The sequence below is a fragment of the Lichenostomus cassidix genome, chromosome 12, assembly GCF_008360975.1.
Source record: "Lichenostomus cassidix isolate B80296 chromosome 12, HeHo_3.0, whole genome shotgun sequence".
Classification (NCBI taxonomy): Eukaryota; Metazoa; Chordata; class Aves; order Passeriformes; family Meliphagidae; genus Lichenostomus; species Lichenostomus cassidix.
Genome location: NC_139493.1, coordinates 7,445,113 through 7,470,817, shown reverse-complemented (window position 1 = coordinate 7,470,817; position 25,705 = coordinate 7,445,113). Strand labels below are relative to the sequence as shown.

The following is a 25,705-nucleotide window of genomic DNA, read 5'->3' as shown; positions in this document are numbered from 1 at the left end:
AGAGTTGAAACCAATCTTCAATCCCCCCCTCTTCTGGGAAATGATTTAACAAACAGATTAGATAAGACCTTTCTCCAGGGCCTATAAATTTTTGCTTTGCTTTAGACAAATCCTTACACAAGTGCCTTCTCTAATTTTTGCACACCCCAGTGGGTGGTGTCCTCAAGGGCAGAGAACATCCAATCAGGTCCTTAAATCCTTATATTTGCAAAATCCCCAGTGGGGTAAACAGTTTTGCCCAATAAGGACTGCACTTTTAACTTCCATCTGTGATTTTTGGCCCTCATGACCTGGGATGTGGAGAGAAAGTCAAAGGAAAGCCTGCGAATGCCTCCTGATGAGGGTTCCTTTGGATGCAGCATAATCCACTGGGCTCTGCTCTAGTGACCCCTAAACTGAGGAAGTGGGAGAGAAAATCACTGCCATTCCACAAATAACTTCTGAAATTTCCTACTCTGTTCCTCCTCCTGCTGACCATCTCCTCTCCTCTGAAAACACCACAAATGTGGAAGGTTTGCAGGTAAGCAAAGAGGAGCACAGCAAATGACAGAGCCAGAGCTGAGCACACTACTCATTGATAAGCCTGGCCAAACCCTTTCCTTTCTGAAACAGAATCCCCGGAATGGCTGTAATTAACAATGAAACAGACAAAAACTACCTCTGAATGAAATTTAAGCATCAGCAGACCACAGCACAGCCAGGAAATATCAAGTACAAGCAACCATTCCTTCATCCTGAATTCACACCATTTTCTGCTTCTGTTTCCTGTGCAAAATTATCACTCACTCAGAAACTGCTGCCCGGGGGAGTTGTGGATGCAGGCTTGGGACAGCCTTCATCTGACTTTGCAGAAACACCAAACAATAATCTCATTTTGAGGTGGTTCTCTGGAAATACATAGTGTAATGCACGATATTGGGGGAAAACCAGCAATTTTGTGGGATGCTTCCAGCAATACCCAGAATGATGTGTATTACTGGGGGAGGAAAATCGATGTGATTTTAGGGATAGTGGGGGTGGGGGTGGAGGTGTCTCTTGCAGTACCCAAAAAGACACATACCACTGGAGGAGAAAAAAACCCTAACAATCTGCATGATTTCGATGAGGATTTCTGGAAATACCCAGCACAGCACCGAGCTCTGTGATTCTGTGGGGGAGCAGAGAGTCATGCAGGGTATCGAAGAGGATGGAGAACTGTGTGATTTCGGGGCGGGGAGGGGGATCGGACCCCTCTGACAGTACCCAGGGTGATGCACGCAGCTGGGGGCGAGCACCGGGGGCACGGCCACCCATCGCCAATGCGCGGGCCCCCCGCAGCACGCACCGAGGGGCGGCATAATGACACAAGTAACTTCAAACAGACACCGCCGGGGCGAGAGCGCGGAACCCGAAATTCCAGCCGGCGGATATCCGCGGCTCGGTTACACCGCGTCCCCCCAGATACACGCACACGGTCGGGGGGGCGGGAGCGTGCACACGAGCGGGTGCGTGCACACGAGCGCGCCCCCGCCCCGCCGCCGCGGCCGCTTTAAGGGCGGCGGGGGCGCGCCGCCGGGGCGCCCGGCGCGCCGCCGCCTCTCCTCTCCTCGCCTTGCCTCGCCGCCGCGCCGCGCTCCCTCTCCCTCCCTCTCTCTCTCTCCCTCGCCCCGCTTTAAAGTCTCCGCCAGGATCCGGGCTCGCCCGCCACTTCCTGTACGGCAGGATGGAGCGCGCCGGGGCCCCGGCTGACCGCCGCCCGCCCGCCCGTGCGCGGAGGCGGCTGTGAGCGCCCCGTCCGCGGCATGCGCGCCCCGCCGCCGCTGCCCGCCTGAGCCGCGCCGCCCCGCGCCCGCCGAGCCGCGCGGGGGGGTCCCCGCGCCCCGCCGGCGCTCATCTCTGTCCTCCCCCTGCCCCGCGCTTGGAGCGATTTTTTTTCCCCGTAGAGGAGGCGAGCAGGAGCCCCCCGCTTTCTCCCGCAGGAACAGGGGTGCGGGGAGAAACTTATTTTCAACAAGTTTTTTTTTTTTTTTTGTCCCCCCCCTTTTTTTTTTCCCTCCCCCTGTGTGTTAATTATTTTAGCCCCTTTCCCCTTTCGATGTGCGGCTTTGGACATGCGGAGGCTACTGCAACCGTGTTGGTGGATCTTTTTCTTGAAAATCACCAGCTCCGTGCTCCATGATGTGGTGTGCTTCCCCGGTGAGTGAGCGCGGCGGCTGGGGGGGCTCCCGGTGCCTCCGCCACACGTGTCCGCGACCCCCGTGGGGAGCCGGCGGGGCACCCCGCGAGCGCGGAGGATGCGCCAGGACCGCGGGGACCCCTTTGCCCGGGCGGCCCCGGCATTGGGTCTCCTCCCGCTCCGCAGCACCCTCCCGGCTGCGGGCAGCGCTGCCCGCGAGTGGGGCCGGCAGCGGAGCAGGGGCTCGGCTCGGCGCTCGCGGCGCGGTGTCCCCTGTCTCCGGTGCATTGCAGCGCCCGGCGGCGTGGGGCGGGCGGAGGGGGTCCTGGTGCGCTGCCCTTCTTCCGTGGGGCTGCCCGGAGCTCCCTTTGTGCTGCGGGACCGCCGCTCGGCGCCCCGAAAGGCAGCGTGGCTCCGCGCTCCGACCCGGCGTCGCAGCCCCCCGGTCCCCCGCCAGAAACTTCGCGGTGCGCGGCTCCGCGCCCTCCCCACCCCACTCGTGTCCGCGGCGGGGGTCTCGCCGTGCCGCGGGCTGACCTTGGCGGGGCGGGGGGCCCGAGGGGCTGCGCGCCCGCTCCGCGCCGGGGCTGGATCCGTGCAGCCACCGCCGCGCACCGCAGGAGAGGGGTTCCGCGGGCGGGGGGCACTCGGCGCACGCCGTGCCGTTCTCCCCCCTTCGCACCCCACGGCCGGTGCCTGTACATCGCTTCTCGGCCCGCATGGACCCGCGGGGCTCGCGTGTATCGGGCGCGGGTGTGCGCTGGGAGCCGAGCTAGGAACGGCGCTAGGAACCGCGCTAGGAACGAGCCGCGGCCGCGCCGCTCCCGCCGGCCCGGGGGAACTCGCGGCGCCCGCGCGGGGCTCGGGCTCCCGCCGCCCGCGCAGTGCCCGGGCCGCCCGCCAGGGGCGCTGTGGCGCCGCCGGCGCCCCCGCGGGGCGCGCGCCCCTCCGCCGGCGCGCAGCGCGAGCCCCGCCCGGCGCGCTCCCGCGGCGCGCGTGTCCGTGGGGAGCCGCGGCCGCACCGCCCGGGCACGGCCCGAGCCCCGCGGGGTCACCGCGCTCGCTGTGCCCTGCGCTGCCCTCCCGGCGGGATGGGGCGCGGGTCCGCGGCGGGCTGCGCGGTGCGAGGCGCCCGGGGCAGCGCGAGCCCTTCTGCCCGGGGAGCTGCATCCTCCCCGCGGCTGCTCCCGTCCTTCGCTGGGCTCCTCGGGCAGCCCTGGCTGTTCGCCGCGTCCAGCTGTGCAAGAGTGTACAGAAATAATCACATTCTGGAGGCTTTATAGGAACTTCCACTTAGGTTTTCTTTCTTTTTTCTTTTGTTTTTCCAATTTTTCTTTCCGAAATACCCTATTTTCCCTAACCCCAAATGCAGAGCTAAACAGATAGACCCATCCCATCCCATTCCTTCCAGCAGCTTCTCACATGGTACAATGATTTGAAGCAAGAAGCAAAAAGAAACTAAGTTGGGGAGAGGGTTAATACCTCTGCAGCTTTTGACGAAACATTTATCTTCTTTGTATTGATTTCTTCTCAATTTCAGCCCTCGCAGTGATGCCTTTCTCTCTGGTTCTGATATATATTGTACAGTAATTACATCTGGAAGGCAGGCTCCAGGAATGCTGCATGAAAACAAGCCCTGATGTCGGTTTAATATGACAGTATTGTATGACTTGCTGATTTAGATCAGCGATGTTTGAACCAGATAATATTTGCATTATGGTTTGAGTATGAAGATGGATGCAAGCAGAGGGTAGTAGGACGCTTGCAGGGTGTTGGTAAACTCTTTACCACCAGAAGCCATAAAACAGCTGTGTAATACTTGGGAATGTTTCAGGGCTGTTCATCACTAACGGTTTGCCTGGAAAGCAAACTATTTTCCAGAAAGGCTTTTCTGCCTTTAGTTTTTGCACAGAGCTGCCATGCTAGACCCGTGTGCCTTGCTTGCTGCCGTGTGCTGCTCTGGAGAGCAGCAGTACCTGGAGTGAAACATCCCGATGAACGGGGAGCCTCACACTCTGATCCCGTACATCAGAGATGCCCGAGGCAGGAGAGCTGCAGGGAGGATCTCTGTGGACTATAACAGGACATTGGTGCTGACAACATCCAATGGCAAATCATCGGGATTTGTGTTGGCGGGGAATCCCGGCCAGATATTAACCATTTAGTATCTACCACAAACGTTTCTGTACCTTTTCACAGCATTTTCTAGAGAGGATTAAAGAAGTAAGGTATTTCTGCCCTCTGCTTCATATCCAGCTCCATTTAAATGGAGGAGAGGTCACTACTTGTTTTCTCCCCTGCAAATCACTTTACTTTGTGAGGAAACATAAAGGCTATTCTTTTCTTTGTTCAAAAACAATAAATGAACCATGCAGAAAATAAGTCTTTGCAGTATTCCTTTGTTAGGAGTGTTGTAATAGGGCTCCACTGTTTAAGTAGGTATTTTTGTTGCTGTTGCTTTGGGTGCAGTAAGAGAAAGGAGTCACTCTGGCACAAAAAATATGTGGGTAAGGTTTTCCTCTTTCTGAACTGTTTAGTGCATTTCTCTGTGGGCTTGTCACTGGTAATTGCATTGGTTAATAAATCAAACCAAGACAAGGTAAGAGAGGTTGTTTCCATGGGGTCTGTTTGCTCGTTAATCTAAATTCACAGTACCAAAAATCAGTAAGACATAAATATTAGCATTACGGTGATATCCTTGCTATCTGATTTCTCAGTGCTTTGCCAAGAGAGGGTAAATATTTTTTGATAAAGGAAAAAGTACACATTTGTGCAATTCTTAGCTGTTGCTTTGACAATCCTGTCGTCTAAGGAATGACAATTGCTACCATTTTCTTAGGCTAGATGCATAAATGAAAGTAATTTTCTTGAGTCTAGATTAGCTCTTTGGTAATGAATCAAATTGTTGCTAACCTAGTAACTGTCTAAATGGGTTTTGGGTTTTGAGTCTTCGTAGATCTGAGCTGAGAGTTAATTTTGCATGTAACTGTCTTCTGCTTGAGGAAAAATTATACTGGGAGCTGTGCCTTATGAACTAATCAAATACTACTTCAGATATTTTTAAAGGTACAGAGAAGAGTGTCTTTGTCTAGTGAAGATTTTACAGACAAGGTGCATTGTGCACGTAGAGAAATACGGAATGTACAGGAGGGGGCCCTCCAAGACTTTATTTAGTCCTGTGGCTTTTATGAAGATGACACTTCGTACATTTTAATTATCCCTTATTTTCAGTGCTGTTTTAAAATACACTCTGTGTTACGGGAAGTTGCTAATGGAGTCCTTGCAGATAAAGAATGTCAAGTGAGCCTTCCCAGGCTGCAAGAGCTGAGCTTGTGATTTCCTTCTGGGGAGGAAACTCCAGGGAAAGCTTTGCTATCCTCTAGCAGGTTTGTGGTTAATGGGGCCTGGACCCGGCGTGCAAAAGTCTTTGAGGAGTCACAGGAGCTGTCTGTGCTAGCAGCCAGAGGGAGAGGCTTCCTCAAGTTGGGAGGGAAGAAGAGGCATCACAGAAGGAAGGGATTTCAGTACATTCCAAAAAAGGAAGGGAACACAATTTGAGAGTAACTGGAATTCCCTCAGCCATATTGCAATGTCTGTATTCAGGCTGGGGATGTTCCTCTGCTTGGAAGAACAAGGAGAATTTTTTGCCTGTAAGAGTTAGGATTTCCTTTATTGCTCTCTCGTCCCCTATACTTTCTCTTTTTTGCCTAGGAAAGGAGGATGTAAGGGTTTCTGATGCTGTTCAGAACAGGGAGGTCTTAGAGCAGGGATGAGTTTCTATGAGTCAAGCACGGAGATGTGTCCATCTGTCCCGTCCAACCTGCATCCACACTGGAAATCTTTTTGGAACAAATAGATCCTGCTTGGTACCATAAAAATCACTGGAAATCACCTATTGATCTCAGTAGGGTGATAGTTTCACTCTCAGTTTCTGGATCTTTGCAGGGACAAGTGTTGGCTGTGCTGTTACCAAGTTCTGTAAATTTAATAGTTGGGATTTGTTTCCAATTACAGAAAAGTCAGCTAACAGTGAGGACTGTATCCATCTTATAATCAGTGCTCAAGGACTAACACACTTACAGTTTTCTGAAATAAAATGTTATTAAAGTTGACTCTAATTTAAATGTTCAAGTTTCATGGTTAAATTAAGGAAATGACTTCAAACTATTAATCTCAACTGTCCTTGGAAAAAAGTGCTAATCATTTGGTTGCTGCTTTTTAGCAGCCAAATGAACATGTGGCATGATGTGCTCTGAAGCCTAAGGGTCTAGTAATAACACTGTACTTTAGCTAATATATAACTTTAATCGGAGAAATTATGAAAAAAATTAGCCTAATTTCTGTTTGCCCAAGTTACTGTGCCTCCATTTTTAAAGAATCCAAGTTGCTCCTGTGTGCTGATGGAATTGTAATTATTTATTTTTGTGTTCCATGCTACTTAAAATTTAACTCTGAACAACAATTCATAAGTATTTTGGGAAGTGGAATCTCATCAGACAAATGTTCTTAAAAAAATGGAATCACCTGAGGATTTAGATATGCATCACATGGGTGAGTTTATGGTTGATGCTTATTCCTTCTGGGGGCTGCTTGCTGCTTTAGGTGCCTAAATGTCTTTACCAAGTTTTCCCTTCTTCATGAGGTAAACCAATGCCAGTGTTTCCTCCAGGTGAAGGTTGTGCATCTGCATTTTCTTGCACAGGTTGATGGGAATGTAACTTCACAGATTGTCATATACAGCCCAGTTCCATCAGGGAGTATCAGTTCTGTGGAGACATGCAGAGGCTGGAAGCAAAGCAGAGAAGGGAGATGTGCATTAATGCACCTTTTCACACTGAGCAGAAGAACCTGGGCTGTGGCCAACTGGAGGTGCCCAACTAGAGAATAACTTCTGATGAAAGCAACTAATTTTCACATTTGTGTGTCAAAAAACTTTTAGAGGAAAAAAAAATTCACAGAAAAAAATGCTCTTGGAGTGCTGTTAATTTTTCCTTTACTCAGTATCTTGTGCTAATGCTGATGATCCTGTTATCTGTATTGCAGGATACAGATTACTTGCCCAAGGGCAAGTCAAATTGGCTTTTTTCTTTTAGTGGTGCTAAGAGGTTGTCCAGCTCTCCAGAGTGATCTCAGCCCACTTCAGTGAGGACAGGTGTCCCCTTGAATCAATGTGGGCTGCACTGGTTGTGTCTCCAAATGCTTTTTTCAGTGTACACTCATCTTCTTGAGGCACAGCTGCCAGGACACAGCAGATTTCTGCTTTATGCCTTGAGCTGTCACATATTTGTGGCCTAAGCAGAATCTCTTTCCACCCTGAAAGTGAGCAGATGAATGAGGGTGCAGATTGCAAGCACAGCAGTGGTGCTGCTGAGAGACTCCATGGATATTGCTGTTCTGGTCTCATTTTTCCTTTATTCTGGTATTGCTGCTGGGAAGCTGGAGGAAACACTGGTAGGAATAAACTCTGTTTGTCTGGAGGAGGAGGAGTGAAGGCACAGGGCTGTAAGGCACCTCAGAAGTTCATGCAATCACTGTAAGATGTGTTTTGCTACACTGAATGGCTCACTTTACAGCAATTTGAATTAGTATTCAAATGAACTATGGTTAAAGTAAAATCAGTTAGTGCATGGCCTTTTTTTTTCCTTTTAATGTGGTTTTATTATGCATCTCTTAAGTTTGCTTGGGAGTTGAAGTACTACTGCTCTTAATTATCAAGTCATTTGAATAATGATGAACCATTTTCTAGAGCTTAAAACATGACCGCATCATGCACCTGCCAGCAGTAGTGGCACATAAAATCTCAATTGATGTGGGTGTTGCAGTTTTTCTGTGCATAAATGCTGCAATGATGCCTGAGAGATGTTTATCCTGTCCAGTGCCTGCTTTGAGGGATTTTGCATTCATAGCATGGGGGCCTTTTTAAAGAAAATCTAGGTGCTTTGAGACTTGGATGCTTAACTTAGGAAAGCTGCTTTGAAAAATCCTATTCTCTTCTTGCAGTAATGTAATGAATGAGACCTTGAGCCTTGAAGAGCTGCAGTGGTATTTAGGAGCAAAATGTGGGATGTTATTTGGTCTTGTGGCAGCTGCTTTGTTCTCTTTTTTTGAAATAAAATGTGCCTGTCTCCCTGACAGAGTGCTGTTAAAGTTCTTCTGTTGGGAGTCAGTTTATTCTGCTGACAGGAAAGGAAAGCTATCTGATAACTCCTCGCAGGCAAAGTGAAGAGTTGTTCAGTTTTCCCACACCTCACTTTCCATCTTCTGTCCTTGCAGGAGGCTTGTAAGAGACATAGGAAATGCTATAATACTTACTTTAACCAAAGCAGTGTCTTGCCTTCTTCTTGCTCCTATAAAATGATATACAGTTTGAATTACTGTTTTTTAGCAGTCTGAAATCTTAGACCTGGAGTTCCTTAGTGAATTTGTCAGGCTGGTTGATGACCAGTGTTGGTTGTGCCAGAGTGGAAGAGGACTTCAGTGTAAGCAGAGGTGAGCATTGAACAAGCAGGATATGATGGTAGCATCAGTTGTGCCAATGCGCTGAATAAACCATGATTTTACTGCAGAGGTAATAGAAATAGTTTTGTCCTGACCCTTGCTAATGGTCCTCAACAGCAAACAAGTTACTTTCTTTTGGCATCTTTACATTTCTTTGAAACAAGAGTGTCCCTGAAGTAACTCCTGCGCTGCTGAGGGTCAGTTCTCGCCTTTGTGTCAGTTTGGTGTCCTTAGAAACACTTCCCTGTGAAATCTTTTCCCACCTTCCCTTCTGGATTTTACAAGAATTTGGGTTGTATCTTAGGAGGTAGTGAAGTTAGGGATACATATCTCAAAATAAATAGGTTTTGAAGAAGTTTTTTAGAGCAAGTTTAGTGAAATTTTTTGTAGACCTCAGTTTAGTGGCCTCAGCATGAGCCTTGTGTCCATCCCTCCCTCCCCTATCCCCAACCCCCTGGAAACAATAAAGATACCTGGTAGCTTACAAATAATTAAGTACAGATCTACATTGCTATCACAAGTGAGTTTAAGGATTAAATTTTCGATACACTTTCACTGGCATTTAGATTACTAAGGTGTTTTTAGACTTCTGGAGATTACAGTATAGATTTACTGCAGTCAAAGTAGAAATGAGGGATTGTGCAGTATGTCTGCCTCTCAAACATTGCATCTATTCAGGTGCAGAGAGAGCCAGCTGAGTATTTCTTGTTGGCCTCCATGCTACTTGTAGGTATTTAACTTATTATTCTTACAGTGCAGTAGCTTGTGTATTTTGTATTTAAATCCTTGCTTAAAATACAACTGAAATTTGCCTGTTGACAGCAGTTGCATCATATTTTAATTGGTGAGAATTGCTAATGGAGTGTTCAGGTTCTAAAATTAGTTGTTTATTTTTCCTTCTTTGCCCAAGGGTTTTGCATCAGATTATATGATTTCTGTATAACTGTTTGTGTTCTGAAGTGACACCTTTGTGCAGTTTTAGCTATTTAAGTAAGTGTTAAAAGTTTGTGCTCAGTGACAGCAGTTGCAGAAACTGTGACTTTTTAAATTGTTCCTTACTACATTGTTTATGCATTGCAAAGCGCTTCCCTCCTGTTTGCTGTGAATTAATTCATTGTTATATTTGCAAACTGGGGGTGCAAAATGTGCAGTTCTGTAATTTCCTCTCCTGGTGCCATGGCAGGTCCTCAGCTGCTGCACACTCTCATGGCATGAGTGATGCTGCTGTCACTGAGGCAGCTTTTCACAGGTGAGGATTTGTCCCATAACCCTCAGCATGACATTATTCTGAAACACAACCATGCCTTTGATTGTCAATATTCCCACAGGGTGGCTTTGTGTGAAAGGGATGCACTTTTAATACTGTCTCTGTACTTCTTGGGATGTTTTTCTTTTACTGTGTGGTGAAATGAAAAACCACTCTTAGTATGAGTCTGCCTGTGGTGAAGCAGAGATGTGCAGTCCAGCCATTAAAATTCTGGCTTTCTGGAGGATGCTTATTATATGTATCAGTCCTTGGAATTGTTCTGTTCTACCTAGTTTTTTGAGCAAAAACATTGGTATTTGTGAGCAACAGCTGTCAGTTGTCTCTTTTAAATCAATTTTGTTTGATGCCCATTTTGAAATGATACCAAACTTCTTTCTATCAATGAAGTAGTTACAAAAATAAATAAGCCACCAAAAAAAAAAAAGTGCTTGAATTACTGAAGATCAAACTACCAATATACAACTCCTTTAACAACTGTCTTTTATCTGTTTCACTTTTCTCTGCTAGTTTAAAGAGCCCTCTGGTATTTTGTTACCATGAGAGTACTTGCACATTAGGATAAAACATGTCACAATGTCCTGATTAACCCAGTGACCTGAGCCCCACAAGCCCTTTGCCATGAGGTTTTATCCAGTCCTTGAATAATTTTTCGAGCAGTCTTTTTTTTTTTTTCTCCAGGTTTTTCTTTTTTTTTTTTTCTTTTTTTAAAGGGTGCACACCAGAACTGAACACTGGTCTTGTTCATATTATGTATGTGCAATGCTATTGCCCTTTCTGTTTGTCCAGGGATTTTCAGTGGCCTATTTTTTCTGCCACAGCAAGGAAGCTCATGTTGATTGTTTGCCTAGTATGACTTCTGGATCATTACTGGAGTCAGTGCTGAACAAAATACTCTGCTGTTCAGTGGATGTGGCCTGGATCACCAATTCTTAGGATTTCTAGCTTTATTAAAATAAATGCTTTGAATGCATCTTCTTTCCTTTTTTTCCCTAATGTGGTTTGAATGCTGCTATAATGGCAATTTCAGAAATAGAAAGAAAGGCTTAAGTTCTCTGCAGTTTTAGTGTCTCAGATAATTTATTCTGGTTTTGTTTGTTTCCTTTTTAAGCCCAACAGTTTTTTAAGGGAGCAGTCAGGGCATCCTGTAACAGTGCAGGTGATTTGGAGTTAGCTAAAGAGGGTAACTCAGGCTCTGTCCAGCATTGTACACCGAAGGTGTCACACAGCCCCAGAACCTGCCTGTGACCTTCTGGCCACAGTTATCACCCTTGTGTGATGACACGGGTGTGGATAAGAGATGAGCTTCACCAGAAACTGGGAGTGGGGATTGCAATTTGGATGGAATCCCAAGGAGGCAGTGGATTTCTTAGGAATGTGGGGGAGGGTTTGCCATCCAAACCATCACCCTGTTGCTGTTAATCATGCTGCTGGTTTTGGTAGAAAGTGCTTCTTTTCCTCAGCTGCTGGAAGTGGCTGGGGGCACTGGATATTGAGCTTTTTGCAGGAATTTAATCTGCTCTGTTCCTGTGACCCTGTTTCCATTAGGGTGGCCTCCCTGGGATGCTTGGAGCTTTTTACCCTTGGTTGTGTGTGATTAGCATCATGTATCAAACTAGGGAAAAACAGTCCCTTCTCGCCCAGCTAATATTGCCTGGGGAGAGGCTGGTGTCTGTGAAGGTAGGTGAGAAAGTGGAGAGAACTTCATGGCTAAAGGAGAGAGGGAAACCTGCCTTCCAAATACAGCAGCCTTCACAAAACCCACTGAAAGACCTGATCCATACCTACCAGGTACTGCTGGCTCAAGCTCTGGCCTGCTGAAAGGATCATAAATCATGCTTGATCGATCCTGATATTGTGGTGTGCTTCAGGCAGTGCATGCTGTCTGGAGAGCAGGGAGCAGTGACCAGGCAGTCTGCCAGGAAGGTTTTAATTAGCCTTTAACACGATGGGCTGGATGGCCATCACCAAAAGTCCCTTCCAGTGTTGTTCTGTGCTGCACACACTCTTCCCATGCACACTGAGCCCCTGCTGTGTGTCTGTGCTGGCTCTGGAGGCTGCAGAGAGATGGATCAGAGCAGGGCTGGGCAGCTTGGTGCTGCTGCTGCTGGGACTTGCTGGAGCGTGAAGCCTGCGAGTGATGGTAATAGCAACGTATTTCAATTTGTAACCTGGTCTTCTGTATCAAGATTGGACTACTTCTGTTCTGTTGCACATGTGCATCACTTGGGGAAACATGCTGATAGTACTTAACATTTAATTGCTTCTCTTGATTTTATTTGTAAATTAGAATCTAGAGGATCTGTAAGGAAAAAAACAGTAGAGCTTAATTGGACAACATTTTAGAGGAGTGAAAGAAAAGAGAATGTAGCTCTCCAGCTTTTGGAGATGAGACAAATGCAAACTTATTTATTGATCCATACATATGATATCATATTTTAACTACGGGCTGAACTGGAGGTCATCTCTATACTACATTGCTTAAGAATCTGTCTATCTTATCACATCTTGTACTCATTTATAGTTGTTTCCACTTCTGGCTTTGTTGGAGAGACAGCTAGTGTTTCAACCTAAATTAAAATCAATAAGAAGCAATTTCATTTGTTTTTTAACTACTGGAGCAGACTTTTTTTTTTCAGTGAGTCTTTCTGTGTTCAACTAAGTCAATTGGTTCTTTCCGTCAAGATAATTGCCAGGCCTCATTAATTCCTGATTTTTGCATATGTAGGAATTGGTTTATTTTCCAGTGTACCTAACAAAATGTCAAATATGATTTAAAAATAAGCACTTACTCTAAGTCATCACTGAGAAATAATTGCCATAAAAAATACTTGGCAGTTAAAAGCAGTTTAAAAATATCTTTGGGGCTGTGGTGAATGTTGAGACCCTGGAGTCCTGCTCTGGCAAGGTAGCTCAGGCTTTCCTTGTGCATTTGGGCAATGTTCTGCAGGGATGACTTCCAGTGGAAAAAGCAGAGTCTGGGTCTCTCTGCTCTTGGTCTTTGGCTTGGATATTTCTGTATTACACCAATCCATGTAAGAAGCTGTTGTGTTGTCAGCTGGCTTTTACCCCACAGCCAGCAGATTGCCAGCAATAACAATTAACCTGAGTCCAATTCAGCGTGGAATTCAGGCTGCAGCAGTGCTGGGGCTGCCCAGGTATGGCACTGGTGAGCCATAACATAGTATTAGAGTAAATGTCTGAAGGCAGTACTCTGATGAAATGTCCAAAGGAGGAAGAGTTGCTGCTCTTGTGAGTTGATCATAGGGTGCAGGAATCACAGGTTTCCTTGGTGGTTTGCTGGAAAAACAAATGCCAGTATTTTTACCAGGTGGTTCTTTGGGTTGCTGTGATCTTGCTCAATGCTTCTTGTAATTTAAGAAATGTTGAAGAATTCTTGGAATTCTTAATTCTGAATGCAAGAACCTTTGCTTGGTCTAAATCTCATTTCCTGTTTGACCTTCCTTTGAAGTGCTTGAGTGTTATGAGATACCTGTTACTTCAATTTCTTGGGTTCATTTTTCTCTCACCTTTTCTTTTCCTTCCGCTTGCTTTGATTCAGATATGTTTATGAATTAAGGAAAAGGGCAAACCAAGGGCAAAAAAAAGGCAGACCTGGCTACCCTGGTAATCAAAGCAAGAGGCTGTTCTCTTAAGTTAGCAGTTGAAGTAGTGTTTTGTAGGAACAAAACATGATTAGTAACTAGATGACATGATGAAGAGCAAATTTCCTTCACCCTTGGAGGTAACATAAGAGTTGTGTGTGAATTTCTTGAATTTGGTAACAAAGCAGCAAGCCCTTTCTTTTTAACTAATCACTTCAAATCATGCAGGAATTAATGTTTTTGTGGCAAGAAACCAGCTGTATTTAAATATATGAGTATACCTGGTGTACAGTGATCCAGGGATGTAAGGTAAAAGGGACTTTTCCACACTCTAGTGACACCTATCCTAAGTGAATCCCAAGCCATGGTTCAGTGTAAGGAGCAATACATCACAGCACAAACAGATGCTCTGCCAAAAAGGTAATTAATACTTCATGTCAAACACTATCTGCATGTGCTGTTTTCCCTATTTCATGCCATTAAGCAGTGTGACCTTTTCTATTTTAACAATTAGTTTCCAAGGTGAAAACCAGCTTAGGAAGAAACTTAACTTTTTTCATTGGCTCTGAGGAGTCTTCTAGTTTCCCAGGAGTCATCACTGCACTTTCACACTGTGGGGTTTTGATTTCTGTCTTGATCAATGACTCTTCATTCCTGGAGTTTGAGATTGCATTCCCTTGTTGGCTCCTGTGTTTGGGAGACATGATCAAGCATTTTCAGGCACACAAGCAGGGTGCAGACACAGATGAGGGTTGTAAGATGCACACTGTCAACGAGTCACAACTCCAGCTTGTCTCATTTGCACCCTATTAGTAACAAGTTCACTTGCTAAGAAGCTGAAGATCAGAACAGAATTATTAATGTGCCTGACAGTTGTGCTTTCAGTTGAACTGAGGCTATGAGCACTTTATTTATGTAATAAAGCAGTGCTCTCTTTCTTTGCAAAACCAGGTGTTTCTCAACTACTTGCACTGAGCATGAGACACAGGCCTTACAGTTTGATTTGCCTTTTTGCTTCTATTTGTGAAGTGAAGGCAGTCGTGGAGTTTTCTACTTTCAGTTGTATTCATTGGAAATGAGGCTGAAGCTTGTGGGTGTTACTGAGAATGTTCTTTCTTGGTGAGCTGGGCATGAAATACTGAAATACAGAAATGGCTTTGGTGAACACCATTTTCTGTTGCTACTGGCTGTGTGAGGCATGAAATAAAAGATCAAAGCCAGTGGTAATGTCCTGTCTGCCCTGGAAAGCTGATGAACTATCCAGTGCTTCCCTTGGTGCCTTTCAGTGACTTTTGCTGTGATTGATACAAGCAGCATCAGCAAAAATCAGACCTTTCTGCCTGCCCTTGCTGTCCTCAGCCATGTGCTCTGTGAGAAGCCTGCTCACCTGTTTGTTTTATGATGTGACTCTCTGTCCTGCCTTCCAGGATGACACTGCAGGGGTGCCAAGGTGACTGTGAAGGAGCTAATGCTGTGGGTTTGGATATATAACAGAAAAAAGCTCCAGAGACCTTTCAGCTGGACTGTAAGGATAATGCAGTGTTAGTGTCTTTAGTATTTGCAGCATCTCTCACAAAGACCTTAGACTGAAGAATTGTGTATTATTCAGAACTATCAATAACTTCAGAGAGCTGCTTTGTTATTCCTTTGCCCTTTCATGCTTGTCTGTCATCCACTGATGACTTTGGTCATTCTGTTCTGACAGTCACTAGTCTTTGTGGTTCTTCTGGTGTCTTTGCCTCGTGGGTTCCTGAGTTCTCCTTGGCTGCAAAACCAAAATCCAGCCCGAGGTGCAGTGCTGCCTTGCTGAGCACTGTGCTGTGCTCTCTGTAGGCATTGCCTCTCCTCTGCAGCGATGCTCCCAGTCCAACTGGGGGCTCCTTGCTTTGCCCATCCCTCTGTGGTGTAGCTGAGCCCTTTCCCTCAGGCAGGGTTTGCTGTCCAGGTGGGCTGCAGGGAGGAGTGCTGGGTGTCTGGATGCATGGCTGAGGGCAGCTGTGCCATCCATCCCCCTGGAGCAGTTTTCCAGACTCTGGGACCTGATTTCTCAGATATTTTTTATCTGGTAAGGAGGATGTTCTCTTGCTCTTGGATCACTGTCTGGTCTCTTGAGCACTCCTAAGGTCCTAAGTTGCAATGTGTTGCTATATATTGCTATATATATATTTATGAATGAATACAACTGCTTTTAAATCCTGGCATAATAATAATAATTAAGGTTAGGAATTATATACCTTAATAGGTTTCTTCCATTACTAAAGCAGTTAGTAGGTGGAATAGAACAAGTATTCAGCAGATGTTGTGGTAGTAGAGTAGAATTGACTTTTCATTGGGGATTCATAATGTGTATTTGAATTGACCATTAGAGACACCATTGCAAAATCAGTTTGGCTTTTTAAATTTTTCTTTTGAAGAATAGTCCTGTCCAAGCAAGTAACTAGCCTACTTTATAGTGCAGGAAGCATCTTTGGTAGGTGATATTGAAGGGAGATAGCCTAGTGATTCCTTTGGCTGAAGTGCCTTTTGCTATTGCTTTTCTGTTGACTTTGAAGCCAGAATTGTAAATATGCAGATGCAGACTGATAATGCCTGTTAATTTTGCACCAGGGTTGAAGTGGTGTGGAGAAAAGGCTACATTACATAGTAACAGGTATTTGGTTACACAGGACTGTTGGTTTTGGTGTTGAAAAATGTCCCTGTTCAGTTCAGTGAAGATTTCCAGCTTGAGTGTGATGGCGCAACATCAGACAAAATCTGACTGGTGAATGATTTATTGCAACGTTGACAAGAAAAACTTATCTACCGCAGGCTGCGTTGATAGAGGACAATGATATTTCACTGCAGTTTCTTCCCTGAAAAGCTACAGTGGCATTGATGTTTTATAGTTTACATGTTGCTTCATCAGTTTGGGCAGCTTGTGGCATGGAAGGGAAATGTGTGGAGATTGCTTGTTTTCAAACACTAATGGCTATGGACACGTTTTCTGCAATGAGGAAAAGCAGTGAAGAAACAAGCTATTTGTGCAATCATGTTCACAGCCAGATTTCTCCCTTTTCCTGTCTAGGCTCCATTTTGCCAACTATGTATTTTCTTTAGTGTTTCAAGAAAAAGCAGTAGAAACAGTGGCAACAGAGTTTGTGTAAAATACACACTGGTGTTCTAAAAATCCATTTAGCGTGTATTTTAATCTAAACTTGAGCTGCATTTTTCTTTGCCATGCCATCCCCACTTCCTCTTTTTTCTGTGCCATCCCAGGAGTGTTTGTGAGGCTCAGAATCCTCACTGTGGAACATGGGAGAATTCTGCAAGCGATCATCATAAGGAAGTTGTGTGGTATAAAATACCATAACATAAGTGATTTGCCCAAGCATAAAGCAGTCAAAAGGATCTGATGATAATGTTGAGGAAAAAAGCCTGAGCCCTAATATTATTCTGGGGATTGTGTATTGTAGAATCTTAAACATGACAGTTTCTGGTGTCCTGGTTTGAACCTTACTGTGAAGAAGTGCAGTCCTTGAAGAGTGATGGGCTGTGCTGCCCCTGAAGACCTCGATGTCCCCTGATGTTCCCATCTCCCTGAGAAGGACACCAATGGACTGGGCTGTAGCTATTTTTTGAGATGAGGAAGCTGAACAAACATGCTAAAAATACCTTCTTAAGTTGGCTTGTGTGTAACCAGCACTTCTCAGATGACAGTCTGCATTTCCATCAGTTCCAGGATATTGAACCAGGTTGAGTTGCTCGAGCTTTAGTTTCTGGGGTTGGATCTGACAGCTACAGAAGAGCTGGATGTGATACCCTGCACTCCTTGCAGCAAAGGGCAGTGTGAACACATCACACCTGGGATAGGCAAACTGGACTCCTCTGCTCTCTTTTGACCAAAGTCACTCCTGATTTAGAAGCATTTAAATTTAATTAGGCTTGAACTATTTGGACCATGATGATTACAATATATTCATGAAACACGCTGTGTCCTGGCTCTTTATGTTCCTGTATCTTGTGTGAATCTTAAAACAAGGCAGTAGAAGGAGACACTAAGGAAGGCATGCAGTTGTTTCCTTGCATTCAGCGACATTGATTGTTTTGTTCAAAGAAACTTTGTGAAATTAATTCCTCATTGCACTCTCCCAGCTGAGTGAGGATGGCTTGAGGGTTCTGGTTTGGGTAATGTGGGTGCTGAAGATGCATGTTTGGATGAGAAGCTCTGAGGAGGTGGCTGTGCTTTCTCCTCGCAGACTCTGGTGCTGGCAAAGTGTTTGGTGGTGCTCTCAAGACTTGCAGCTCAAGGACGAGCAGTTGTATGCCCAGATAAATGCAGTCCAGGCTGACTGACCCAGCTGCATGAAGTCAGGATGGCTTCTCACTGTTGTGGCAAAGGAGGAGGTCCAGGGAATTTATTTTTTTCTCCTTTAATTGCCTGAATTCCCTTTGGATTCACCTGTCTCATCAGACCATGCTACACTTCAGAATGCAAGAGCCTTTCCTCAGTGTTATCTGAGGTTCTCTGACCTAGGGGATGCTACAGCTGCACCTTCACCCTTTCAGCTTCTGTAAGGTTGGTTGTAGGATAAATCCATTTTGCTCTGGAGTTTCATAATCATGAAGTCATCATTGATACGGAGCTGGTGGAATTTTTCAAAGAGTACAAACTGCAGTAGTCTTCCCATTTCTCTTTAATCAGATAACCTCTTCTGAGAGAGCCTGTGAGCTGGTAAACTGATATGCAGTGGCTGAGACAGATCAAAAATGATACAGCTGCTAATTGCTGATTAGTTTCTGAGAAAGCAGTTCTTTTTGGTGCCTAAAATGAATTGTCTCAGTGAGATGGTATTGGGATGCTGTTGATCATGCAGTAACTGTCTTTGCAAGCCTGAATTTTCATTTTGAAAGGCATCATTGTCTGTTAAATATTTGGGCATTTGTACTCCCCCTGGGTTGATCAACTATTTGAAATGCATTATCTCACAGTGCTGTCACAATTAAAGAATGGCATGCTCAGGTGAAAGGGTTTGTCTGTTTCATAGATTGGAGAGATATGCTGAGTGAAAATGAACATCCTCCCAAGGTTAAATTAGCTATTTAAAGCTCCTCCAATTACAGTGTTGGATAGAAGATTTTTTTTTTTTTAACGTGGATAAGAGCAGAGGACAAATGACATAATTGGAGGGGGAGACAGAGACTTCATACGTGCTTGTTGCTAAAAGAGTGAGAGGGAAAAGACAATGCCAGGGAACTGCCTTCAGATCTTAGTCCTTCCTGGTTGCTTTTATCCCAAGCAGTCTCTGCAGGTTGGGAAAGAAAGGAACAAGAGTAAGTATTTGTGTAAAAGTGTCCTGTGACTTCTCCCAGGTGTGCTATGCAGGGCTTGATGCTATCTGGCCTTTTTTATAAAAAAGTGACTCTCATATTGGGATGTATAAATAGTCTACTTTGCTCTCATGTAGCACAGGAGAATGTATTAGCTGGTGAGCTGAACTGACATATTCCTTTGTCCACAAGTTATAACAACTTAAATGAAAATTACACTCATAGCAAGAGAATGCACTCTGTTTAAATTAGATAAGGAGATTATGACAGAAAAAGATCATTGAATAAAGGGGGTTTTAAACTAGCCACTGAAATAAATGCATGACTTCAAACTGTGTCCTGCCAGAATTTATTAATAAAATACAATGTGGCTTTTGGAATACAATGAAGACCTCTTCCTTTGAAGGTTACAGTGTAATTTGTGTAATTGTGTTTGTATAATTTGCCTTCAAGATCTGTCCTTGTAATTTGGTGAACTGCAGATCTTGCTCCAATCTGCTGCATTTTTCTTGTGCCTCACATTGACGCATCTAATTGCCTCACAAGTATATACTCTGTTTAAAGCCATTGCACTGCCCTCTGGACCTTGAAAAATTCATCTTCTGCTCTGCAATGATTATCTGTGTGTGGATCTTATCTGTGAAGCAGCTGGCCACCTTTGCTTGCTCCCTTACTAAGCACACACAGCTAATTGCCATTCTGAATAACCTGTTTACGGCCACACAGCTGAAGTGAACTTGCTGTATGATGCCTTAATTCCTCCCAGCTGCAGAATGCCCTCTCTTGGAGGGGAAGGCAGAGCATGGAGCCTCAGGCATGCTGCTGGAGCTGACAGGTCCTTGCTGAGAAATCCCCATGGCTGTACCTGTGCTCGGTGGGTTTCCTGCTGGAACAGGGTGGAAGAGTAGCTTTGGGCAAGGTGGTGATTGGTGTTGGGAGGATGTGTGTGTAATTATGAATATGTTATTCCAATGACTCTGTTACTAAATGGGTTTTAAACTCTTGGGTTTTCTCGATACAAAATATGCACACTTTGAAAAAAGTTAGCATTTTAGTGCTACTTTGTTGATTTCAAAGGAATTCAGCAACAGAGGGTTGTAGGCAAACAAATGCTCTGTGTTGGATTTGTTCACCTGGAGAATCTGAGATGAGTTTGCTCTTGGCTGATGAAGCAGGGAGAAATTCTAAATCTGGGATAAAAGTTCAAAACACTGCTGAGGGAGATAAAACCAAATTGGATAAGAGATGCCTGTGGGAGGGCTGAGGGCAGAGAGTTGTGTTGAGGAGTGGAGTCACTGAACTCTGAGTGTAGGCAAAGCTAATTTAAAGATGGATTTGTGTTGTGTTACAGTAATTTCTCCATTGGATTTACACAGCAGGGCCTGAAGAAATGGCTGTTGTCAAAGCCATTGGAAATTTAACATGTCTTTGAGTCTTAAAATTATGGTAGTTTTTTTCTTATTATTTAGGAAAGATACCTCTTCACATATGTATTGATTCTTAAATAAACGGTATGAAACTTGAAAAGAAATCATGTAATTTACAACTTATTTCTGCATCCTTGGATTGAAATATGTGTAGAGTTCAGAGCAGAAGATGTTCAGTGAAGTTATACAAGCTTAATAAAAATAAACCTGTACATGACTTTGCATAAATGGGGGGAAAATCAAAGGAATAACGAATTTGCATAGATAACATTTGAATTGTTAATTCATATTGCACTTCATTGCAAGGATGTAATTTTTAATTAAGAATAAAATGTGGTAGATATTTTAAATGGGAAATGATTATAATTGCAGATGGAAATTGAGGTAATGAGAACTGGTTTAATTAATTGTTAACATTTTTCTGTTTTGGTTTTTTTTTAAAGGCTTGTGGTCTGTGGACATGACATTTGTTTTGTAGATGTGTGTATTTAAACATACATTGACTAAGGCATGAAATGTTGGCAGCAAACACAGTTTTAGCCTTAAGTTGTATGTGTAGCATGAAAGAGTCAGGATGGATGGACATTCAGGAATCTTGTTAAGACTGATTTTGGTGTTTGTAGGATTGGTGTGAAACTGAGGTATAAACACTATTTCCAAAATGCCCTTTTTAAACTGTAATAATTTTTCCCTATGGGTTTCACAGATGATACAGCTACTTCAGTGGAAGAATTGAGGTCATGTTTGTCCCCAGTAACCTTTGCCTCTAAAGCTCCCCATTGATGAATATGACAGCACTGACCTGAACTGAACTCCACAAGGTTTTGTTGCTGTTGTGCTGTCTGTGGTTACCTGACCTGCCCTTCAGGAAGCTGTGGGCAGCTCTGGGTACAGCTGAGCAGATCCCAGCCTGCTGGGGGGGAAGGAGAACCTGAGTGAGCAGCTCCTGTCACCAAAAACCCTGTGTGTGTGTGTGAGGTTCCTGCAGCTCCACAGAGCAGTGTGTGCAGCCAGGGAAGGAAAGGAGGTAGTGCTGCTGGAGAAAAGGAACTCAAGGTGTGTGCAGGAGCAGCCCTGCTGTTCTGCTGTGTCCCAAGGGTGTCTCAGTCTGTTCTGAGCAGCACTGGATGCTCCCACTGTTGGAAGGTCCCTTGGCCCTGGGTGCAGCACCAGAGTGTGACAATTTATCACTTCTTGTCAAGGTCTCTGAAAATTTACAGCCTGCTGTTTGGGGAAATGCAGTGTGAAAACCTACAGAACAACCATTTCCTATTCAGATAGCTATGACACTGAGGTAAAGAGAAATACTTGAGTAGATTGCTTGGAAGAGAGGTACTTTTGCCATTTGAAAACTTGGTAAACTTATTTATCAAGCTTAGAGCTCTGTATTCAGAACAGATTTTGAAGTGAACAAAATTAGTGTTGTCACTTATGTTAAGAACCACGTATGAAGTCTCTGTCATCTTTGGTTGCAGAGGGACTTGGAGAAAACTACAATTAGCACTAATTGGCGTTGTGTCTGAATCTTCTGTCTGTAGGTGTGAGAATGGACCCTTGAAATGATTGGCAGGAACTACCTGCCTGCTCTAATTCCCTCAAGAGCCGTTCTGTTGCATTGCAGCACATCACAAATGAAATGAGTGTTTACCAGAAGCCACCAGGTAACACATGCCTGAATTATCCGTGCAGCACAGATGCTGAAATTCAGTGCAGGTTGCTCAGTGTGCTGGGTACTGGTAGCTGTAATAATGATGCACTACTATTTTTTTTTTCCCTGAGAATTCTAGAATTTCGACTCCTGCAGATTTCATTGCTCTGTGATGCTCCACAGAATGGGTGGAAAAGGTTTGGTACACCAAGCAGTTGTCTAACCTTTTCAATATGTGGAGGTGTTTTTTTTTCAATTGTGGATTTTTTTTTTGCTTTGTCACTTGGAAAGCAGCATTGCACCTGAAATCTAACTTGTTATCCAAGGGGAACAAATTGCCAAATTAGATAAAAACTATATATGTAGAAAGACACATCTCTGCTTGGTTTTGGATAAATATAATAGAAAGCTAAAGAGTAAACTAATATTCAGTAAAATGATAAAAGAATTTATTTGAATGGCAATGTAGTGGGTTTTTTTCCCCCTCTGAAGTGTGCAACCAGAGATATGAAGTATGGTAATGTCACTAGGGTAATATACAGCTGATAGCAGTGCAGTTATTTGCATTTCTTCCCCTTACCTTGTGTTTCTTTTTTTTCCCCTGAAGCACATGTGTTGGGAATTGAAAATGCAGTTTGCCTATTATGCGCTGGCAGTAATCTTTCAGTTTTTTTAATGTAAAAAATGAGTCCACAAACATGAGCAGCCACTGATGTATGGGGCTATTGATGGAAATTGAATTTGCAAAGGGAAAATGGGATTTGGTTGTAGTCTGAAATGATAATGATGTAGCCCAAATGGATTTGTAATGGTCATTCATTCTTTTCTTTTTTTTTTTTTTTTTTTTTTTTTTGCAATTTTGTGGTTTGACAAAACATATTTATGCAGGTGACTCTGAAAGTAGCCCAGGTTCATTCTGTGTGGGAGTTCCTAGCTAATGGCAAATAATAAGTATGCAAAGTCTGAGCTCGAGCCTGTTCCCACAGACTTCAATAGGGGAAGGATGGGATGCTGTGATTTATTTTCCTAGGAGGGGAAAAAGTGGTTGTGGTAGTGATTCTTTGAGATTTAAGAAATAATAAAAGCAAAACGCACCTTGACATACTTCTTTAAAATGTCTAGATTTGTAGTATCAACCCAGTGAGTGCTTTATGTAGCACCTCAAATGTGTGAGAGACTTTGCACCATGTCTGGATAAGCACAGACCTGGCCCTGGAGAATTTCCAGTCCAGCTGTGATTAAACTGCTGTGCATTACCTTGAGCTGCTGGGTTAGGTACTTGTGTTCCTGTAAGCTGTAGCTGGACCTGTGTGACAATCCCCTCCAGCCTACAGGCTGAATTTAGGGCTGCCAGTGGACTGCAGGTTTTTTTTTTTTGTATCTTGGGTGCAGTTTTGTGTGCCATTTGATAACATCTGTATTGTTCTGATTTCAGTGGAGCTCTGTCTTTCCTCCTGTGAGAGCAAAAGAATGACATGCCAGTGTTCATATGGTCAGAATAAACTGGTGGTGACAGGAAAATGATAATTTAATGGTGTGGATGGATTTCTGGCTTTGTTTTCATCTCGTTTCTATTTTTTCTGTCTTTTTTTGGACCAGCCAACGTCACACTTGTAAACTGCCTTCCATTTTAACCAGAGTATAGTCCTTGTTAAATGTTGTATAATTTAAAAGTATGAATAGAAGTAATTATGGAGTATGGGAAAAAGTGCTTCTGGCTTTATAAATATATCCCTTTTTATAAATTTTTTCCATTTAAAATCACTACAGCCAGTGGTTGAGATGCAATGCCCATGCACACATGCCCATGGAATGGAATCTGATGATCCAGTGCAGAACATTGTGTGACTCTACTCTCAAGCTCCACAGGACAGAAAGGGAGCACGTGGGGAAAACAGGGTGCTGATTTACCTGTAGTTAATATTGCTCCTGTTTTCATCGTGCCACTGATGAAAGCCTGAGCTTGCTGCACAAGAGCTGGGTTTAATGCTCTGGAGCCTTTTTGGGGCCATCCTGGGGGAGAGCAGCCACTGGGGCTGGCTGGAGCTGCAGGAAACAGCCCATTGTGAGCAGGATCCCTCAAGTATTTCCTGCTATGTAACTTCAGCTATTTTGGCTACAGGCCTCGCTGCCTTTGTCATTTTTTTTTTAGAATTTTTTTTAGGTCCCGATGCAGAAAGGCTGTGAGCATCATAAATCTGTTTGTTTTAATTGGCTTTGCTATCCTGATAAGCTCAGGGCAGAAGGAGCCAGGCAGCTCAGAGGGCTGTGGGTGGGGTTTGGTTTGTTTAAATACCAGTATTTGGAAGCTGCTGGTTTGTTTTAGAACCAAGCAAGCTGGGTTGGTTGGACATCCCATTTGGGTGAACAGTTTGGGGCAGAGACTGCTCCCCTGTCAGTGTCTGCAGACCTCTCCAGAGCCTGGAGTGCTGCAGCACTATAAATAGCATTAAGGGACAGCACTTTTCCCTATCCCCTTCCTTTGTGAGTGATGGCAGCTTCCTTTTTTTTGTTGGTTTTTTTAGTAATTTAGGATTGGCTGCTAAACAAAGTGATTTCTTTCCATGATATAGTAATTCATGTTTCTGAAGCAGAGGTGTGAAACTGCCTGGACTATGATATCACAGAGTGGGTGAGGTTGAAAGATCTGCACCTTCAACAAAATTAATCTCAGAGGGAGGTGACCCCCTAAAAAGTCATTTTGCAGTTTCACCCCTGTGCAGTGAGTGCTGTGAAAGGCCAGGTGCCTGCAGCTGTCAGTGTAGTTGACACAGGGTTTTTGGGGTCCCTTCAGGAGCAGCAGAGTTGCAGGCAGTGATGGATGCCATGAGAACTCGCAGGTACAACCAGTCTGCAGGCAGCCTAGGTGACATTTTGGCTTTGTGCTCCAGGCACGGACAAATAAACGTGGATAGAACCACTGTGGTGTTGACTTTGGAGCAGGAGCCTTACCTAACTTAGGAGAGATCTTGCTTCATGCTTGTTAAATTTCATACTCTGAGTGCCCAGCTGGGTGTGTGAGGTTGCAGCCTTCAACATTTGGTTCAGTGCTGTGTCCTTTCTACATTGACTCAACAGCCCATTTTTGCTTCTTGGCTTTAACTCAGAAACATGCTTAAACATGAACTTAACTCCTGAATTCTTTAAATGTGTTATTGAATTGGAGCCAAAATGGTGAAAGTGAGAATTTTCTCACTAAACAAGTAAATTACTGGGGTTTTTTTTGGTGGTTGTTGTTTTTTCTTGTTTTTTGTTGTTTTTGTGCTTTTTTTTTTTTCAAAAACTGCAAGTAAATGCTTTCTGAAGCCAAGTAGGTGATTTACTGCTTGGTGTTTCCCTTTTATTTTGCAAAATCTTTATCTGTTGCTCTTAGATTTGCTGCATGTACACCTCAAATGTCCTTTCATGCACTGCAAGGTGAAGGAAATTGACGCATCAGTGCAACCAAATTTGCTTGGATCCAAGTCCTGTGAAGTCTCTGGTTTGTTCTGAGTGGGGTTGTCTTCTCTCCTATCTCTTGCAATTCTGTAGAGATTCCCACTGCTGCAGCTCTATTATGAAGTGTTTTGGTGATGCTGTAGCAATAAGATGGAATTGTCAAATGTAACCCAGTAACATTTTGGTTGATCAATGAGAGTATTTTTATAGTGTATCTATGTATGTGCAGATGTTTGATCTGAATACTTTTATTCAATGGCCCAGGGTTCAGTTGTTTTACTGGAACTAGCAAGTATTTTTTGACTTCTCCTTACTTAGCACCCACATAAAACATTATGCTCATGAAACATTTATGGCAGCAAT

The 25,705-nt window shown here is 44.3% G+C and overlaps 1 protein-coding gene across 2 annotated transcripts in view; it reads left to right on the top strand.

The window, feature by feature from the left end:
- The first annotated feature begins 1,612 nt into the window (after positions 1-1,612).
- Positions 1,613-25,705, top strand: part of PTPRG (protein tyrosine phosphatase receptor type G) — a 389,130-nt gene continuing 365,037 nt past the window's right edge. Inside the window, exon 1 of one of the 2 annotated variants that reach the window (XM_085072418.1) lies at positions 1,613-2,175. In XM_085072418.1, the coding sequence (XP_084928544.1) occupies positions 2,091-2,175 (85 nt within the window). In that variant the 5' untranslated portion in view covers positions 1,613-2,090. Of the gene's footprint in view, positions 2,176-19,669; positions 19,704-25,705 lie in introns of those variants that run through there. The other variant, XM_085072419.1, reaches the window with a different exon arrangement.